General features: G+C 41.6%; 1 protein-coding gene across 1 annotated transcript in view; it reads left to right on the top strand.

Annotated features, from left to right (window-relative positions):
• Positions 1-5,137: 5,137 nt before the first annotated feature.
• Positions 5,138-22,208, top strand: part of LOC126484198 (leukotriene A-4 hydrolase) — a 117,903-nt gene continuing 100,832 nt past the window's right edge. Inside the window, exons 1-3 of the mRNA XM_050107611.1 lie at positions 5,138-5,551; positions 8,262-8,377; positions 19,542-19,681. Of these exons, the coding sequence (XP_049963568.1) occupies positions 5,500-5,551; positions 8,262-8,377; positions 19,542-19,681 (308 nt within the window). The 5' untranslated portion in view covers positions 5,138-5,499. The remainder of the gene's footprint in view (positions 5,552-8,261; positions 8,378-19,541; positions 19,682-22,208) is intronic.

Genomic DNA, 22,208 nt, shown 5'->3' with positions numbered 1-22,208 from the left:
AAAATGTTCCTTTACAAAGGAAAACCCAGGAGAACTGTCCCAATATAGTCCTCCTACTACTACAAACACGAATGAAAAAGTATTAGTGTCAGTGTTGTTGACAAATAGCTGAAATCGCTAAAACTGAACTAAGTTCTAAGCCCAAATGGAATCCCTGTCAGATTCTACACTGAATTTGAAACTGATTAGCCCCTCCTCTAACTATAATCTATCATAGATCCCTGAACAAAAATGCGTGCTCAATTCTTGGAAAATGGCTCAAGTCAAACCCGTCCACAAGAAGGGTAGTAAAAGTGATCCACTAAACTATCGTCCGATATCCTTCACACCAGTTTGTTGTGGAATCTTAAAACATATTCTTAGCTCAAAGATAATCAGGTATCTTGAACAGAATGACCTCCTCAACGCCAACCAGCATGAATTTCGAAAACATCAATCATGTGAAACACCATTCGCACTTTTTTCATATGACATACTAAAACCTTTGGATCAAGGCAATCCGGTAGATGCTGTATACTTTGATTTATGAAAAGCATTTGGCTCAGTACTGCACCTATGCTTGCCAAAAGTACGACCATGTGGAGTGTCAAATGAAATTTGTGACTGGATTGGGGACTTTTTGGTAGTAAGGACACAGCATGTGATCTTGGATGGAGAGTCATAGTGAGCTGTAGAAATGACATCGAGTGGGTTTCAGGGAAGTGTGTTGGGACCATTGCTATTCATATTATATCTTAATGACCTTGCAGGCAACATTCATAGTAAAATCAGGGTTTTTCCAGATGATGCAGTTATCAGAAGCTGCATAAATATTCAGTCAGATCTTGATGAGAGTTCAACATGGTGTAGAGATTGACAATTTACTCTAAATGTTCAGAAATGTAAAATTTTGCACTTCACAAAATGAAAATATGTAGTATGCCACGGCCGCAATATTAGTGTATCACTATTGAATCGGCCAACTCACACAAATACCTGGACTTAACACTTTGTAGGGACATGAAATGGAATGATCACGTCTGTTCAGTCGTGGGTAAAGCATGTGGTAGACTTTGGTTAATTGGTAGAATACTGGCTAAGTGCAATCAGTCTACTAAGGAGATGTGCTTACAAATCACCACTCATGCGACCAGTTCTAAATACTGCTGTGGGCCCCGTACCAGATAGGACTAACAGGAGATACTGAGTGTATACAGAGGAGGGCAGTACGAATTGTCACAGGTTTGTTTAATCAGTGGGAGAGTGTCATAGAGATGCTGGAGGAACTGAACGGGCAGACTCTTGAAGATAGACCTAAACTATCCCAAGGAAATCTATTACTAAATTTTGAAGAACCGGGTTTAAACGATTATTCAAGGGACATATTACAACCATGTACGTATTGCTGACATTGGGATTGTGATGATAAGATTAGAATAATTGCTGCATCCACAGAGGCATTGAAACAATCATTCTTCCCGTGCTCCAAACGTAAGTGGTACAGGAAGAAACTCTAATAACTAGTACAATACGACTTATCCTCTGCCATGCACCTCACGGTGGTTTGCAGAATATAGATGTATATGTTGATGTAACTCTTCAGAATTGAGGTACAATACTTTACTTGCCATCATGAAATCATCCTTCAGGACAGCGTAAATTGCTCAAGTGTTGTGGGTATGATTTCACTCAATGCTTGTTTCGATATTGCAGTAAGAAACTCTAGAGCCTTGTAGCTCCTATTGCCAGGAATCTTGACGTTACCGTCAGTCACTCACGTGGAGGAATAGCTCTCCTTCTACAAGCTTTTTCTGTATTTTGCTAGGAGTTATGAGTGTCAAAAGATAATTATACGTTTCTAAATCCATCCGTAAATAATTATACCAGTCGTTGAGTTCGTCCTGAACTCTTGAAGTAAATTAGTTTGCGAAAACTGCCTTTACTGAAGCAGACAGTTAGTAGATCATTGCCACTGCCGTCTGTCTCTGTTTATCGCATTTTGTTTGCTTTTTATTTTTGCGATGGGGCACATGAAAGGAGCCTCCACAAAGATTTCAATGATTTCCGACCAAGGTAAAACTTGCAATTGGGCGTACCCTGGACGTCAGATGTCTCTGACAACTGATCTTTTCACAGCAGAAACATCATCTTGGTACTTTTCAGGACCACAGTTGGCCATCATCTCGGTGAATATAGAAAGTATATCATCACCAAAAGAAGAACTGCTACAAGAGCTGTGCAGACAAACCAAGTGCGATGTACTCTGCATAGAGTACCTCAGAAGCTGTGAAATGCGCAGACCAAAAATAAATGGAATGCGACTGGCTACGGAAATATCCCACCGAAAATACGGAAGTGCTATATTTGTCCAACAAGATATATAGGTAATATCAACAGCATTTACTGAAGCAAATGATCTTGAAGTCTTAACTTTGGAAATCAAAGGCTGTACAATAACATCTGTATACAAGCCAGCGGATGCTGATCTCAAAATCAATATACCTGATAACTTTTATAGTCAACACACACAAATAGTGCCTGGTGACTTTAACTGTTACAGCACCACGTGGGGCTTTGATCATGATGAAGAAAATGGAACAGTGTTACATAAACAGGCGGAAGGCACTCATCTGAGCCTTATACATGGCCCTAAAGAACGTGCATCTTTCAACAGTGGCAGATGGAAACGCGGATGCAACACCAATCTGATATTTTGCAGCGAGAACATCTCACAACAGCGCATAAAAACAGTCTGCAACCCTTTCCCAAATACACAACACTTAGACCACAGACAGTTTCGTTTAGAAAGAGGTTTAACTTCAGGAAAGCCAAGTGGCTAAAGTTTACAGAAACGCTGGACGCTGCAGTTCTCAATATTGAACCTTCACCTGACTCATATGACCCTTTTGTGGAGGCTGTAAAGAGATGCTCCTGAATTGCCATTCCTCGGGGTTGTCGAACATCATACATTCCTAGTCTAACTTCAGAACTCATTGCTCAATTTACAGAGTGTAAGGTACTTTTCGAAGAAGATCCATTGGGCGAGACAACGCTGGCGGCTGGGAATAAACTTATTACATCTCTGAAAGAATCCAAACGGAATTCTTCTGTTAAAATATAGAAGAACTTGACCTAACCAGAAACAGCCACAAAGCATGGAGATTATTGAGAAGCCTCAATAACGACCCAACCAGATCCACAGCACACTGCAACATCACTGCAGATCAGATGGGAAAGGAAGCCATAGAATCAAAGTGCCAAAAATACACTAAGAGGCCCAAGAACAAATGAGGGATCTGACTCACCCATTCGAGGTATCTGAATTAAACAAGGCTATTAAGGAGAGCAAAATTGGTAAAACATCCAGTTCAGATGACATCCGCATGGAGCAACTTAAGAATTTCAGCCCAACAACAAGAAAATGGATCCTGCAGCTTTTCAACAACTGCATGAACCAGTGCCAAACACCAAAGATCTAGCGAAAGAGCAGGGTGATGGCTTTTCTGAAACCTGGAAAGGAAGCAAATCATCGCAAGAATTTTAGACCATTTATCTTTTTGAGTCATCTTTATAAATTGTTCGAATGTGTGATTCTGAATGAAATCCTACCGGTAATTGACCCTATTCTCATACCCGAACAAGCAGGATTTCGACCAAACAGAAGCTGCAAAGGGCAACATTTGAATCTCACTCAATTTATAGAGGATGACTTTGAAACCCAACAAATAATGGGCGTGGTCTTCGTGGGTCTCACAGCAATATATGATACTGTCCATCATCAGTTACCCCATGCAGAATTATACAATATGATCAAGACCACCCACCTAGTTAGACTAATCAGCACCCTCCTCCAAAACCGCAGGATTTTTGTTGTATTTCAAGGTCAACGCAGTCGCTGGACAGCGCAGAAAAAAGGGCCAACTTCAGGGAAGCGTCTTGGCTCCACTTCTCTTCAATATTTATACCAATAACCAGCCACTGACCCCAGGCATGAGGAGATTCTTATATGCAGATGACCTAGCCCTTGCTACGCAGAGCTCATGCTCTGAAACAGTGGAAAGAAACCTGACAACTGCACTTAGAACACTGTCAAGCTACTGCAGTCGGAACGAACTCAGACCAAACCCTTCAAAGACACAAGTGTGTACCTTTCACCTAAGGAACAGGGAAACTAATCATGAGCTACATGTTGAATGGTCAGGCATCCAACCACAGCATCATCACGCCCCTAAATACTTCGGAGTCACTCTCGATAGAACTCTACATTCAAAACTCACTGCAAGAACACCAAAATGAAAATCTCCGCTTGAAACCACCTAATTCGCAAACTAGCAGGGACACAATGGGACTCTTCTACAATGGCACTGTGCTTTTTTACTGCCGAATATGCTTTCCCAGTCTGGTACAGGTCATCACATACCAGTCATGTAGACACTGCTCTCAACGAAACGTTCAGGTTGATCACAGGTTGCTTGAGACCTACCCTAACCGACAAGCTCTACTACCTGGCTGGAATAGCGCCACAAGGTGTACACAGAGAAGTGGCTGCCAACAAGGAGACTGAAAGTGGAATAGAACAGTGCCCACCCACAGAATGGAACTAATCCACCACAGCAATGGCTGAGTTCGCAGAAGAGCTTCCTGAGGACATCCAAGAAGCTCACCATTTCACCAGAGAAGGGAAAGGTGGAGTTATGGAAGAAGTCGATGCCTCACCTGCGCGGATGGCTGACAGAATCTGAAGAACTACCACGTAGACACTATGAAAGCTGGCTGGTGTGGAAATCTTTAAACAGATTACAATCAGGAGTTGGGTGATCCAGAGACAACCTGAAGAGATGGGGCTTCATAACAGAAGACACGTCCTGTGATTGTGGACATGGAGGTTGTAAAGTACTTGGCGCATATATATATATATATATATATATATATATATATATATATATATGTGTGTGTGTGTGTGTGTGTGTGTGTGTGTGTGTGTGGCTACTATAAATTTGGGTGTTTCTGACTCGGGAATAATAATTTTTGCAACACAGGTTACGAACACAAACCGTTATATAAGTGCCTCCACTTCTGAATAAATGACACAAACTTTGAGGTTACTTTGAGTGTAGGCGCCTACCACTGGAATTTCGTTTCTATGCCTACAGATGGCGGGCGAGCAGTAGTTACAACGTGTGTTCATGTGTTGACATATCACATTTGCAGCGATCTATTGCATGCACAGACTTTTGCGCAGAGACATTGTTGCATAGACCACGTCTATGCGTCCGTGGCTGTGAGAGCGCTTTGAACATAATCGCAACTCACATGCCCGTTGACTGTGGGAAACTGCAAGAGAAACAAACAAGTTTCTTATCACGGAATCTATGCGATACGAGGCGCGTATCAGTAGTTGCCAACACCTGTTGTTACCTTTAAATGTGATAAGGGGCTTAAATTGTGGCTGCTGATGATAGGTGTTGCTTTACGAAGAAAGGAAAATACCATTTGACACTTAACGTCAGCTTAACCAAAATGACGAAGGAAGGACTTAGTTCGGGAGATCCTAATTCCTACTCCAATCCCGGTAGGTTTGATTATCATCCTTAATATGAATTACTATAAGCCATACTCCGAAGAGAACTGTGCAACAGCAACATTTTAAGAAGTGTTTCATTATATGAATAAAATGACACGTTCATGCCTATGTTTTTAGCAATAAATATTTCGGGTTTGTTGATGTGAAGTATATTTTTACACGTAAATAGTAGATCGGCCAATTTTTTTTTTGTTTAACTGGAACCATGACATTATTTTTATACGAAGTATTGTTAGCTTAACATGTCTACAGTGCAGCATCACTTAGCACAACCTCAGATTTAAATTCAATGCCTCATGCAGTGTAGGCGTAATGTTAAAATCGTATAACTGTATTGCTTCGTCCATTGGGTATTATACCAGCAATGTTATAGCAACGGTAGACTTTTCATTTTGCCTAGAGTGCTTCAAACACTTTTCTCACAAACACAACTTTTCTAGAACTAGTTGTATATCACACATACAATATTCCGACAGATGCACTGTGAACATCAACATGAGTCTTTATTAGGTGCCGTGAAACAGACTGCTTGGGAAGAGTCATTGGCATTATGTAGAAGTTTTCAAACTGGTGTTGCTTCAGATTTATGTAAGTTCCATTAAAGGTCCTTTTTAGCTGATGGTTTTTTTTTTTTTTTCGGTGATTTGCTTGTAACCTCAGGAATGTATATAAAATGTAAACTATTTGTATGTAAATGAAATAAATTTTTTTGTTATAAATCTTGATATGTTTCCTATATTTATATCTAGTGCTGACTGTATTTCGTACTAAATATTTCTGTAACTTACAGCACTATCAGTGCTGTATATAAAGCTAACATGAAAAACCTGCTTAGTGTGAACATGAACGCCAACAAGAGTGTAGATATCCCTTTCTCCTAAGTCAAAATAAACAATATTACTAATGAACAGGCGATCTTGATCAGTTGATTGCTTATGGTAAGTTGATTGGCATTTACTAAAACACTTTGAGTTATGTCTGGTCTTCCTGGTGAATAATTTAGTTAACTCCAGTAGAATACCTGGGAGCACTTCCATGACAAAGACTTGCAGCTTCATGCTTTTCATGTTACTTGCAAAGAATAATGTACCCAGCAATATGGAGGAGGACCTACAGTTTTACGTGCACTGCAAAACATGGTGCAACTTGGAATTTATCACATTAATAAATCATGGCTGGAGATGAAAGAAGTCACAAGTGGCTGTTATAATCGTAGAATTAAATTGCAGATGAATGATTAGTGTTGTAGCCTTTGGTGTGGTAAGACCGGGGTTGAATTTGTGGTGCCCCGTCAGATTTTTTTCTGAGGTAAGGAGTTCTGGAATGGAATCAACTCAGCCTTGTGAGACCAATTGGGTTAATGGAAGTGTCCGATTCCACCTGTCTGCTTTGACACATGGCGTAAGGGTTTTGTGGCGTGTGACATCATTAAGGTCCAAAGTTTATGAGTTGGTTGTGTTCGTAGATGTCGTGTTGTTGTGTTTGATGGCGCCCTCTGTGTGTGCGCATGTGGTGTGTGTGTGTGTGTGAGAGAGAGAGAGAGAGTGAGGTGTTTTGGTTTTGATTTTTCGTAGTTGTAGGTGTTGGTTTTTTCGTATCAGTTGCAATGGTTAACCTATATAGATAAAGGAAAATGACCGATTCTATTTTTGTAGTTTTCTGCATAGGTATTGGTGTTTTGGTAATGTCAGCTGTGGTCAAGGGAAATGTCTGATTCCAATTTCCATAGTTTTTGCTTTACGCATTGGTGTTTAGGTATCGTCAGATTCCTGTAGATTTTGTAATTATTTTTTTCCATAATTTTGTGTTTTTTGAGATCATGGTGTGTTTTTTTTTTACTGTTATACTAACTTATCCCCTCCCAAAAACCCCCATTTTCCCACAGTTGTCATTTTAGCTTGATTGTGTTATAGGAGGGAGATGTTATTGTCTTATTTACACGTATTTTCGGGTTCGTTGCCCTGTTTATGTAGTCATATTGGAGACGCTTAGAATAGCCATATTGATGATGTCATGTGTCAAAGCAGACGGGTGGAATCGGACACTGCTTGAATAAAGCAGCAGTTGCACCATCAAGATTCATCTACTGGCAGTCATGGCTGGAGGGATCGGCAAATTGCCCATGTCCCATGATCATAGATCGCATCCTCGTACTGCCACTGCCTTGTAGGCAGCTGTTGGCTAGTTGAAACAGGCCTGGTGCCTAATCCATAAGTGGTGTTTCTGTTTGCTTTGAAAGTTGTTCTGTAGATCATATTGATGGTAACTGTTATGAAGTGGAAGGCATCAATTGAACAATCTCACAGAGAGCTATAAAATACGAATTTATTTCTATGTGAATGGAGTTTTCAAGAAGAAGCAATTTTAATCTATATTTGAAAACACTGTTATATTGTGCATCTTTGGCACAAGTCACACATAACTACACAAATCTCCCTGTATCTTGATAAAGTAGTTACTAGGTAATATAAATCACAAGCTCACTATTACGACATCCCTGAACATTGCCGTGACATTAACGCATAATTCTTTGTTGGAGTGACTTAGGTATCACTCAATTAGGTTATGTTTATTACACAGTAAAATTTACTTTTTTGCTTGTCTCAAAACTTATTTATAACGCTTCAACAAGAACTCAGTCAAGTCAGTTTTTATTTATGTATTTCTATATTTATTTATTCACTTCCCCTTTTTTCAGATGAAGTTGCCGTCTCTCATTTAGATGTCTCACTAACTATTGATTTTGAACGCAAAATCTTGATAGGCGAAGTGAACTTGACCACTGAGAAGAAGAAGGATGATGCTCACCTCCTGGTTGGTCATTAATTGCTTTATTTATTCATTAATTTTATTAACTGCTATGTTTTATAAATGTATTTTAGGAGATTGTGGCCTTCTTAATTATTCACAGCATACACATAGAGCTGGCAAGTCAACATTCAGCAGTTGTTTCCTTTTGAAATGAAATATTAATAAATATTGTGGTATATTTCAGTTATTGATCACCACATTCTATTGCAAGATGTAAATAACTGTAAGATTAGAATCTTGAGTCTGATTGTAGTGCAACAGTAATATACAAATTAATTATAAAATATTAAGATGCAAAACCACATGGCATTTCTAGGCTTTAAAGTAATATCAAAAGCATGGAGCCACCCAGAAATTTATTGTAGGGTCAGTTCTGCCCAGTCTGTGTCACTTGTTTTAGCAGAGAAGATAACTAATGGAACTATAGTGCCTTTTCTGGATTAATTACATTACATGATGAAAGTAAACTACAACAGTATGACTCATAACCTGTACTCTCAGTTTCAAATCAGTGCACTCTGCTGCAGAGTGGATATTCATTATGGACTTAAGAAACTGTTTGCATTACTAATAAATGAATTATTTGTTATGATGTGTTAGTGCATAACTGTTTTTAGATCTTGAACTGTGTCCTTAAAATATGACAACATTCATCAAAATCAATGAACTTGTTGGCAACTGTCAAGCACTTTACAGTAAATGCATTCTTCCAACTTGCCAAAAGGCAAAACATTGCAGTTCTGTGCAGCATTATAGAAAAGACATGCGGAATAATTTGTTTATTGCTAAGAATGAAACAAATCCAAGAGTCTTATGGTGGATGGTGGGGGTAAATTATTACAATGTGGCAGCACAAGCCAATCACCAATGAGAGAGAAAAGTACTGTACAGAGGATAGTGCACTGCTTTTCAACTATCCCAATTATGCGTAATGTTTTAACACAGTAACACATTTTCGTATATGTGAATGAATGTCTCTTTCAGTATATAAACCATAATTAGATTTAATCTGCAACATCATTAATTAGCATATAGTCTGGATGTGTTAGTGAATTCCAAATGAATTCTTAGATCATGCATTGTCATTGCTGCCCTTGCTACCGATAGCAATGGGTCTCTCTCAGCTTGGCTTCAATAACATGTCAAGTCCTACCCCACTCCATCCCATAAGAAGGTGTCCGTTGTTTCTGAAGCTAGGGGTGGTGTGATCTACTTCTGTATGCTTCTGTTTGTAGTACTGGGAGATACACCTCCTGAGTTTAAGTATTCACCAACTTTCCTGTGTTTTTTAATTATTTTCAAAGAACACCACTTTGCACGCAAGAGTTTACATTTTCATTGGGTGCACAACATTCCTTCCATTAATTTAAAGCGGTGAGGTGGGATTAGGAAGGATAGGTTATTACATGATTGGCAAAGACTTGCCAAGCCCATAGACTGCAGAACAGAGTAATTCCAGAAAGGGAAAAGTGTGACTGGTCATTCTGCAAATTAATCTATTTACTGCTGCCCCTTGCGTGTGCTAGACATCAGTTTTGCGTGGAAAATGGTAAACATCCCCTTATATGTTGGATATCACTTTTGTTTCTTTTTCAGATACATTGTGTAAAAAGGTTGTATCTACATCTATACTCTGCAAACCACTGTGAGATGCATGGCAGAGGGTGCATCCCATTGTACCAGTTATTAGGGTTTCTTCCTATTCCATTCATGTATAGAGTGTGGGACAAATGAGTGTTTGAATGCTGTTGTGCATGCAGTAATTATTCTAATCTTGTCCTCACAATCCCTATGTGAGTGATAAGCAGGGAGTTTTAGTATATTCCTAGAGTAATCATTTAAAGCTGGTTCTCGAAAATTTGTTAACAGACTTTCTTGGGGAATACTTTAACCTATTTCTTCAGTGACTGTGTTGATAACTTATCAACAATTTTAATGGATCTCGACACCAGTGTGATTCCAGAATATAACATTACCTTTGTAGAAATGGGTTACCACATGACAACTAGACTTCCATCTGATTTCTTGAATCCTACACCTGTGGAGTGTGACATTCCAACTTTAATTTTGAACATGAAATGCCACATGGTGACACTTAAACTAATTAATGTTCGACATCATGCTACAAAGTCTGTCTTCATCCATCATGAACTCATGATCTCTTCACATTTATTTGTAAGACATGGTGCACAGAGAAAAAACCTCTACAACCTATCTACAATATACCATATCTGGTACATTCACGTGCTGAAAAACACCTTGATATTGAAACGTCTCAGGATCAGAAGACCATCTCCATTGGCAGACTCAAGCCAGCCTTCCTACTGAAGAATGTGGATTCCAGATCATCTGTGCCAGCTCCAAGTAAACATTCAGTTCCAGCCACCAAAACTCCAGAGTGTAATCAGTGAACCCAATGAGCCGTATGTTCTGTCATGCTGGATGTGCAGTGCACTTCCTGAAGAAATATCTCAGCGTTTTCTCTGGGGAGGGAGTAATATGTTGCTGTAAGGGACACAGTGAAATGTAAACTGCATAAAATTTGTAGATACATGTTGGAGTAATTAGTCTTTTGTTATCTTTGGCTATCATTGCCATTAAAAAGTTATATGTGCATTCTTATTATGTTCATTTGTGCAGTGCAAAATAGATAAGTATTTTTACTAGAAACAACAATGTTATAAGCCACAGGGAATCACAACATGATGTAAAAAAAAATTGTCTTGAATACTTCGCAGTCTTCTCCATTTATACAGAAAATTTTGTGAGTCCCTAGCTGATAATTTTTCAGGAAAGAAAGCTTTGAAAGCTATGCTTTATTTATTTATTTACTCTCAACTACTTTCAAGGTTATAAGTCTCATTACCAAGTGCTCATGCTCTTCATAATCAGACATAATTTGACATCATGTACCATGACAGCTCATATCTGAATAAATAATATGTAGCTGTTTCCGGGAAGTCCTTTGTTGAAGCCCGTGTAAGTTATTTGGCATTCTTTCTTTTCCTGCGGGTTTATTCATTTTCATCTTCATCTACATGACTACTCTGCAATTCACATTTAAGTGCTTGGCAGAGGGTTCATCGAACCAGGGCTCAACAAAATGTTTTCGCATTCGGAAGAGAAAGTTGGTGACTGAAATTTCGTAAATAGATCTCGCCGTGACGAAAAACTTCTGCTTTAATGACTCCCATCCCAACTCGCGTATCATATCTGACACACTCTCTCCCCTATTACGTGATAATACAAAATGAGCTGCTCTTTTTTGCACCCTTTCGATGTCCTCCGTCAGTCCCACCTGGTAAGGATCCCACACCACACAGCAATATTCTAACAGAGGACGAACGAGTGTAGTGTAAGCTGTCTCTTTAGTGGACTTGTTGCATCTTCTAAGTGTCCTGCCAATGAAACGCAACCTTTGGCTCGCCTTCCCCACAATATTATCTATGTGGTCTTTCCAACTGAAGTTGTTCGTAATTTTAACACCCAGGTACTTAGTTGAATACTGCATAACTATTCAACAGTTAAGACTGTTGCCACTTCTTTTTGCAATAAGTTGCATGTAACACATTACATTTGGATGACAAATGTCATAAAGTTCAGATAATACATTTTAACCAGAGTTCCTTTCTGCTTTTTATTGAGCTTCGGTAGGACTGTTTTCAGTTTTTTGGCAGATTCATCTTGCATCTCAGTTTATTTTCCATGTTCTCTTTATAGATAATTACTGCCAGTAACTGACTAGTATCGGTACAGTAGAAACATGAACTGCATCTTTCAGCAAACAGACTAGTAACATTTTCTTTGCATCGAATTATGGAGTGTTTTACAAAGATCAGGTATTATTTTCATTTTATTCTTATGATAAATGACAATATTATGAAAATGATAGGCTGCTACTCAGAATATAGATATAATGTTGAGTTATAGGCTGGCAAAATGAAAAGGCCCTCTTCCAAACGAAAACACGCACTTATTCTGGCCACAGCAACTGGACACAGTGGTCATGTGTGTGCGTTTTCTCTGTTTTGGAAGAATGTCTTTGGCCAAAAGCTAAAAATGTGTAACAGTCCTTTCATGTGACTCAGTCCTGTATGTGACTGTATGTATCAGTCCTGTATGTGACTCAGCGTCTCCACTATATCTCTATATGCTGGGTAGCAATCTGTCTTTTTCGTAGCATTGTTGTTATTCCAGTCTGGACTTTCCATTGTTTGATAAAGACTTTTAGTTGCATTGACCGTGTGGTTGCTGTCTTCTCATAGTTGCTGGTCATTGGTTAAAGGAAAGAGTTGTTGAAAACTGTGAAGGTCCATCTCCAAAGGAAAAACATGATACCACATTGTCATGATTCCCATCAGCTCCACAGAACAAAGCAAAAACACTTCACATGAATATAATGAAACATAAAGATTGCGACTACATTAAAATATTAATATTTAACCTGTTGTTGTTACCCAGAAAAAAGACTTTAGTGTCACTATCACCAATTTGCCCCCAGGGGCCCAGCATTCATTTGCTGGGTATGGGCTTGGCACCCCGGGGTTCCTGAGCTGGGGACTGGTAAGCGCCGCCAGTCCCGTCACCATAAGCTCTGGGCATACTTCAATGACCACCACGCGGCGCGGCGGTGGAATGTTGTGTGTCTCAGGGAGTGGGGATCTTGGCTTGACCGCCCGGCTCGCGAGGATGGAATAAACCTCTATAAACAACCCCTCAATCTCAAGGTGTGCTGCGCGCTGATGAGATGCATGGCTGTTGAGGTGGAACAGTCGTTAGCGGGCAACCTCTGGGGAACCTGCCACACCTCAGTTGTATAAGGCTTACCTAGGCACGCTGGGCTCTGTCTAGGTGGACTTCTAGTTCCCTAGCTGCTCGTGGGACCGAGATGGATCCTTCGAAATCCTCTTTTCTTCCTCACAGCGGAAAGGGTGGGCCGCTGGAAGGTTCTCACACCCAGTCTCTTAAGAGGGCTCGTGCAGTCAGTCCCCCTGACTCAGGCACTTCTTTGACAAGTCCAGTTTTAGGTAACAGAATGCATTCTGGTAATCCGAATGTGTTTCTCATTGTGAAATGGAAGGAAGGTAGTTTCGAGAAGGTTTCGTCCTTCTATATACAAAAGGGATTGGAGGGAATCTGTGGCTCCTTAAAATCGGTGAAGCGCTTACGTAATGGGACCTTGCTAGTGGAGACTTCCACTTCCCAGCAAGCAAGTAACCTCCAATCTGCTAAATGCCTTGGAGAGTATGCCATAGACACTGAACTACACAGCACCTTGAACTACAGCAAAGGTGTTGTGACATGCCGGGATCTAGTTGACATTCCCAAGGAAGAACTGCAACGTGAGTGGGCTCCGGAAGGTATCGTTGATGTCCAACACATCGTGAAGAGGGTTGATGGCAATCTTGTCAAATCCGACTCCTTTATTCTGACCTTCAGTAGCACAAAACTTCCTGAACATGTTAAAGCTGGCGTCCTTCGCCTTAGTGTGTGAGGCCTTATTTCCCGACCCCAATGCGCTGTTTTAAATGCCAGCGTTTTGGGCATACCACCTTAGGATGTAAAGGCGAAGCGACTTGTGGAAACTGGTAAGGCTGCTCATTAAGGAGTTGGTTGCTCATCTCCGGCTAAATGTATTAATTGCTTTGGGAACCACCCTGTTTGGAGTAGGGACTGCCGAATATTTTTAGAGGAACGCAAAGTCCAGGAAATAAAAACAACCAAGCGTATCCCCTATGGTGAGGCCAAGAAGATCTATAAGTCGATGCAACCTCCCACATTTGCTACATCTTTTGCATCCCTGGTTCAGAAGCCTACTCCAAAAGTCGATGCCTCAACGCAGACCGAGGTGGTGAGTGTTGGCACTAACACCTGCAGCTGTCAGTGCACTTGCAATGCAGCCAGTGTTTCAGAGCCAGTAGCCCCTACTCGAACGGCAGACAAAGGTACAGTGGCGAACTTGGGCCAGCCCCTGGCACCTCCAACAGGTGAGGCTGTTCCCAAGCCCAGTGCACCACTTACCACTCCCACATCAGCTCCCCCAAAGCCCACCAAACCACAGAAAGCTCCTGTACAGCAGCAACAGCGGGTCAAATCCCGTGGTAAACCATCTGACCATGCGGATGTTATTTTACATGAGGCTTCATGTGACTCTTCCTCAGAGTTGATGGAATTCGATGTATGTATGGGGCAATCATCTCATCCCACGCCTGCCCCTCCACCTGCTGCGGTCTCCCCGCCCCGTCGGAGAGACAGGATGAAGGTGCTACCCCCAACATAGATGGCTCCCATACTTCAGTGGAACTTGCAAGGGTTCAGGACGCATGTGGAGGAACTTCGTCTACTCTCTCAGGGTAGACCACTGTGTCCGTGTCTCCAGGAGACATATTTCCATCCATCATACTCCCCTGAGATACGGGGCTATACACTCCACAAAAAGGACGACCTGCGTAGGGAGAGAGCTAGAGGCGGCGTAGGTATTTTCGTCAGGACGGACTACCACTCCTCGCCTCTCTCACTTACGACAACTTTACAGGCCGTCACTGTGTCTGTGCACGTGCGTCATCCATTGACTGTATGTTCGCTTTACTTGCCCCCACATGATGCACTTGATGAAGTGGCCCTCACCGACCTTCTTACGCAGTTCCCCCAGCCATTCATTATTTGTGGTGATTTTAATGCCCACAATGTGCTTTGGGGCTCTGCAATTACCTGCCCCAGGGGTAGAGCAATTGAGAGGCTTCTCCTGTCATCCTGTGCCTACTTGCTCAATGGAGGACAGAGTACTCATTTCTGCACAGCGACTGGGTCGTTTTCTGCCATTGATCTCTCGCTTTGCTCTCCAGCTCTTGCCGCCAGTGCTCACTGGGAAGTGGTTGCTGACTTGCACGGCAGTGATCATTTCCCAATCTGGATTCACCTGCCAGATGGCGTGGGCCCCGAAAGGAGACCACCACGATGGGTGCTCAGTGGAGCTGACTGGACACTTTATAGCCAGTTGGCCCAATTTGAACACTGTGCGAATGTTGAGGTGTGGGTGGATCATATTACCAAAACGGTCCACCACGCCACTGCAGCATCCATTCCACAGTCCACAGGCTACCGGCAGAGGCCACCTGTGCCTTGGTGGAGTGCCGAATGCCGCTCTGCAATCAGGACCAGGCGTGCGGCTCTGCGCCGTTTCAAGTGTCGGCCGACTGCTGAGAATCTTGCAGCCTTTCGGGTGGCGAGCGCAAGATATCGCCGCATTATTCATGAGAGCAAGAAGAGGTCATGGCTACAGTTCCTGAACACCATTAATCGTTCCACCAATAGTTCCATTGTGTGGGAGACCATCAGGAGAATTTCTGGCAGAGGAGGGAGGTGCCCCATAGCTGCTGTAATGAATAACGGCACTCTCCACACGGATCCGCGAGACATTGCCCAGACTATGGCAGAGTATTTTGCCACAGTTACTGCAACAACCAGTCAGGATCCAGGTTTCCAGCGCCATAGAGCCGTTGCTGAGAGATGTAGTCTGGACTTCCAGTCCACCTCTCATGAAGTTTACAACTGCCAATTTTCTATGTGGGAGCTGGATTCTGCATTGTCTGGAGCTCGTGACACATCCCCTGGTCACGACAGGATCCATTACAGTATGCTATGGCACCTCACAATGCGCAACAGAGAAATCCTCCTCACACTTTTTAATTCCATTTGGCCGTCGGGTCACTTTCCTGACACGTGGCGTGAGGCAGTTTTAATCCCTTTTTTAAAACCTGGGAAAGACCGCACGAGCCCAAGTAGCTACCGTAGTGTTGCCCTCACTAGTTGCATAGGGAAGACCTTGGAGCGGATGGTCAACCGCGCCTTGTCTGGATGTTAGAATCCCGGCAACTCCTTAGTCGCTTTCAGTGTGGGTTCAGGAGGTTTCGTTCCACCTTCGATAACCTTGCCCTCCTGGAGGCGGCTATACAACAAGCTTTCCTACGCCGTCATCACCTTCTAGGTGTATTTGTCGACATCGAAAAGGCCTACGATACCACTTGGAGGCATCTCATCCTGGAGCAGCTTCACGAATGGGGTTTTCGTGGTTGTCTTCCTCTTTTTATTCAGTCTTTCCTCTCGCCACGATATTTTAGGTACTGAATTGGTGACGTCCTGTCTGATCGCTTTGCGCAGGAGAACGGTGTCCCTCAGGGTAGCGTTTTAAGTGTGACTCTCTTTGCCATCGCTATTAATAGCATTACGTCCATAGTGAAAAGTACTGTCCAGTGTTCTTTGTTTGTGGATGATTTCTCTTTGTTTTGCTCTTCTTCAAGCCTTGCAACGACAACTTGTCAGTTGCAACTTACGATTAGGCGTTTGGATGACTGGGCGTGGAAGAGTGGTTTTAAGTTTTCCACCGAGAAGTCTGTATGTGTTCTTTTTAACCGTTCTCGTTCGATTTTAACCTTTCCTGAGTTGAGGATGAGGGACACTATTCTTACTTTTAAAGACACGGTGAGATTTCTGGGGCTCATTTTTGACTCGAAGCTCACGTGGTTACCTCATCTTAAAGACCTGAAACGGTGGTCACTTAAGGCTTTAAGTATTTTAAAATGTCTTAGCCACAGTACATGGGGAGCTGACAGGACTTGTCTGCTCCAGTTTTACAGGGCATTCATGCGATCTCGGCTCGATTATGGGTGCACGGTGTATGGGTCTGCGAGGCCTTCTTACTTAAGGATGTTGGACGTTGTGCACCATGAAAGGCTTCGGTTGGCCACTGGCGCATTCCGAACTAGCCCCATACCAAGCCTCTGTGCAGAGGCTGGTGAACTGGCACTTCATATGCGGCGACGGCTACTTACAGTGCGCCAGACGTATAAAACTTTGTCCACACCATACACCCCTGCATACCATACCGTTGCTCAGCCTCCTCTGGCACGATTGTTTCATAACTGGCAACGTGCGACGCAGCCCTATGGGATTCGCGCACAGGATTACCTTGGTGCGATGTCTATGGCTGGTCTTTGTGTTTTATGTCGCGGTTGGAGCAGATCTCCACCTTGGCTCCTCCAGAGACCCAAACTTATTTTAAGAAAGATAGCACACCAGATTTTACATTCCAATCTCTGTTTTTTAACATTTTAGATGTGCATCACGATTTCACTGTCGTTTACACTGATGGCTCCAAACGGGAGAATTTCCTTGGCTGTTCTGTAGTGTTCCCTGATAATGTTACCTGGATTCGCCTCCCCGCTGAATATACCGTTTTCGCAGCGGAGCTCCACGCGATCCCGAAGGCACTGGAGCAGATGCATCGTGTCCGTGGCGATCGATTTCTTCTCTGCTCTGATTCTCTTAGTGCCTTACAATCACTGCAGAACCTATACCCGACTGAGGAGATGGTCCAGCTGATATACGACCAACTGTACTTGCTCCAACGGCGGGGTAAGGAGGTATCCTTCTGCTGGATGCCTGGTCATGTCGGCATATGGGGCAATGAACAGGCCGATCGGGCTGCCAAGGAGGCCTGCAGAGAGCAGGATGTGGTCCAGTGTCCTATCCCCTTGCAGTCAGTCATCGCTGCACTCCACAGGAAGTGCATGGAGTTGTGGGAGGACGAATGTCTGGTGGTGATGGCCAATAAACTGCGGTCGGTAAAGTCAACCACTCGGCCGTGGCGTTCCTCCTGCCGGTTGCTCAGGTGGGAAGAGGTGGCCCTCACACGTCTTCGGATCGGGCACTGTCCTCTCACACATAGCTTTTTATTACGGCGGGAGACTCCTCCGTTTTGTGATGCCTGTGGTGTGCGCATCTCTGTCCGGCACATTTTAACAGACCGCATTTTATACCGTGATGCAAGGGCAGAAGCACAAGTTGTTGGGTATCTGCCTTGTGTTTTAGCTAACGATGAGATGTGTGTGTCTAGGGTTTTTAAGTTTTGTGATGTGTCTGGACTCTGGCCTAAACTTTTAGGCTGGAGGTTTTAGTGTATTGCAGAGTGGCTGACTCCTCCCTTTTTTCCTTGCGGTCAGCCAGCCACTTCCATCTGGTACATTGTTTTAGCTCCCTCTACCATTTTCTTCCTGCGTTGTCCATGTTTTACTGCTGACACCCTGCTTCATCCCACACTTCGGTGTGGGTGAGCACATATTTTTCAATGATTGTTCCCCGTGTTTTATGTTCCGTTTTATATAAGTGTTCTGAGATTTTTTTTTGACACCCGTCTCACTATGTTACTGAACGGGCGCTGAAGACCTTGCTGTCGTGCGCCCAAAAAACCCCTCTACTACTACTACTACTACTACTACTACTATCACCAATTTATGTTGCTTCAGCCCCCGTGTCATTGATCTTTGACAGGTCTTCCATTTTTAGTGGCAGTTCCGTACCCAAAGGACAGAGGGCACCTTGCACCTCTTTACCCTTGTGCTCTTTTTTTGTCATTGCTGTTTGGAGAATGGAACCCTTCCCTGTAGCAGCTATAGGTGCTCAAAATAGCTTGTAGAGAGACCGAGATTGAACATAGGACTTTTCAGTTAGGAATCAGATATTTGGATCACTAATATGTCCACGTAAAAGCCATTACAAGAGCTAAATAAAAGATGACACTTACAAATATAAAAAATTATCAGTTTTGTGTGTGGGAAGCATCTTATTTAGTTTTGCACTTTCTGATTATGCGCTTCTATATCTACATAGCTGTTGTTTTTGACAATCTCCATTAAAATCATTTTTTCTCAGTTAAATCTTTGACCAATTGCAAAACGAGATACAATGGCATACCTGAGAAGACACAGTCAAGCTTCTCAAATCGTACAAAGTCAGGAATCTCTGAATTGTAAAAATACTTATAAAAATGGCTACATTTAGAATGACGTGCATTTATAATGGGTTTTCAGAACATCACATCATGAAACTTTTTTATGTGGATATTTAGAGATTTGGTAATCGGAGTAAATCTTTCTTACAGGTAGTAGAAGTAGTGTGATATTTGGTTGCTTCTTCCTTTAGTCCTGTAGCAATAATTGGTAATTGCTTTGTCAACTAAAACCTACTTGGGAAGAAAAAAAAAGTGGAATAAATGTATTTACTGTTGTTCTTATACAATCATTACACAAAAAGCATTAAAGTATTCAATTCTACCGAATGATATCCATATATTGTCAACTGAGACAAAAATTGTAATTTCTTGTTTCAGGTTCTTGACACAAGAGAACTTAAAATAAAGGACATATCAGATAAGGACACTGGTACTAAGCTCGACTACACCATTGACAAAGATGACCCTGTGTTTGGATCCAAGTTGACAGTAAAATTACCTTCTAGACTTGGCAAAAAGTAATTGGATTGTATTTTATTTTTATTTATAAACTTGGTTATGGGGGAACTGCTTAATTGGTGTGAGTGAGGCCACTGATTTTGATCCTTATTTTAACTTTGTGAGCTATTGAGGAAAGTATATCTAACAAGTTGTGCATTTGGCTATCGTACAAGCAGTAAGAATAACTATATTTACTGTTCTTATACAATCGTTACACCAAAAGCATTAAAATTATTGATAATACTGAATGATATTCATGTATTGTCGACTGAGACAAAAACTTTTCATTGTAGTTTCAACAGTATGAGTAAAGGGGAAAAAAGTAGGAGCCGTTATTTTTGCAGTGCTATCTCATAAGTAACTTATACCTTCCTCTCTGTTCTGTAAATCACTACTGAATGTGCATAATATGAGGTTAACTACTGTACCACCATTTTTACTGATGGTTCCAAATGTTGCATTCAAAAAGCATATACAATTGCTGTTAACTCACTTTGTATTTTCAATCATCCTTGATAATGAAAAAGGCAGCCAGGTTCCAGCTGCCACATATGATGCACCAGCAAAGTAGCAAGTTAATATTTCTATGATTCTTTTCTTTGTGTAATTGTGAAATTTCTTGTGTGTTTTTGTATTTACATGGTGTAACCTCACATTTTAGTAACTGTAAAGTGTAGATTCACACAGTTTCTAGTACAGTTGTCATTTGTTTGTCTTGAATGGTCAATGACTGTTTATCTCAACCTAGTCAGGCCCCAGCTGCTGCCTTTGGGACAGCATCGGAACAAGTTACGTATTTACATTTGTTTGCATTTTTCTTAGTTTGGTTCTTAAATTTCTTATGTGTTTTTGTATGTAAAAGTAACTGTAAATTGTAGAGTCACACAGCCTGTAGTGCAGTTGTTATTTGTTTGCCTCAGGCTAATCAGTTTCCAGCTGCTACCTGCAACATACCAGCAGAGCAGCAAGTTACATACTTAGCTTTCCTGTGTCCTGTGGTTCGGGGGCTGCATCACTGCACTGACGCAGCATGGAGGCATCATCAGAGCGAAAAGTAGTATTTGGAGCATGTCAAGAATGTGGGGGAATACTGTTATTGCTAAGGGCACCCCAAGAGAATAATTAAAATGTCAGTATTATGCAGGTTTTTAAAAGGGAACTTTTGAACTGTTACATACAAGTTGCCATTCATCTTCCAAAATATTAAATAATACACCATATTCCCAGATCTAGCCCTTCCTCGCCCATACAAAATATTGCGTGAGTGCCCTTGTTTCTTTTCCACTATGTATGTATCATCATCCGTTCATCATAAGAATAAACCTGATGTAAACATTGCACTATGTGTTCTTCCAAGTTTGCTGGAAACTCATTGGATTTCCGTTTCACGTGGGACTGCAGCCAAGCTGTCTCGAATACTGTCAAGTACAATAATAAGGATACGTTTTGTGCTGTGCATTACACGCACATTGTCTTAACGATATTACAGGGCAACAGCCTTACCGGCACATTTAACTTGGACAGCACTGGCCGGTCAGCTGGTATAGCTAGCCTGCAGTGACATGACCAGCTGCAGTTCACACGTAAAAAGAGACGAGCAGAGGAGCAATACAGCTTCGAATGTCATTTAATTTTTAAGCAGAATGAAATAATATACTGCAAATCTCCCACAATGTGCTCTTTTGACGACTAAGCGAAAATCGCAACACGTTATCATTTTTAGCTTACGTACTGTTGTAATTAAAAACAAGAATGATGAAAATTCCTGACTGAACCACAAGGTAATTTTTTTGCATAAGCTGTGTGTTACATAAGAGAGTATTGAGGGATTTCTCCATATAGTTAAATATTGATGCCGCTGAAGGTATTACTTACAGTCAGTCATCTGGTAATCTCTTAGCTCCTTCCTTATTCGAATCTGAGAAATACATTTCAGTTCTGGAAGTGTCTCCTGCTACATTGATAATGAACCTGCCAACAACAGAATCTACGAAGCCAACCAGGCGCAGCAGTCTCTCTTTTTTTATGACGAGCTGTTCTAAATCCTGCCAGTGATGTACGAAAAAGCTGCATATGTTAGTTCCAGTACATCTGGCAGCTTAACAGTCTTTGTTGCTTTTCGGGCCAAATCCCGCAGCTTGGCTTCAAATCAGTTCTGTTGGGTTCACACTGTAATGGTACAGTAGAAAATGTAAAAATGCAGCATTTGTATGACGTGCTCGACGCTGTGAAAACAATTTTTTTCATGTTTCTACTATACTTATCTACCTCTGTGGTATAAAACGATGGACATAGTCCAAATATAGAGGATTTAGTTTTTCATTTTTACCTTCAAAATTAAATTGTTATGATTTCTTAATTTAAACAACTTTTATAAACAGCCTTTCATAAAACATCGATAATTAAGAATTTGTATTTGGAATGGAAACAGGAATTTAGAGTCCAATATGTAATTAGAAACAAAAAGACATGAACTATTCATAAAAAATGAGGTTTATAATTATGAGATGTAGGTATTTCAAATTGAATGAGAAAAAAAATGCT

This window comes from Schistocerca serialis, chromosome 6, assembly GCF_023864345.2.
Source record: "Schistocerca serialis cubense isolate TAMUIC-IGC-003099 chromosome 6, iqSchSeri2.2, whole genome shotgun sequence".
Taxonomy (NCBI): domain Eukaryota; kingdom Metazoa; phylum Arthropoda; class Insecta; order Orthoptera; family Acrididae; genus Schistocerca; species Schistocerca serialis.
The sequence above is the reverse complement of the archived record's forward strand: the minus strand, read 5'-3'. Positions and strand labels throughout refer to the sequence as shown.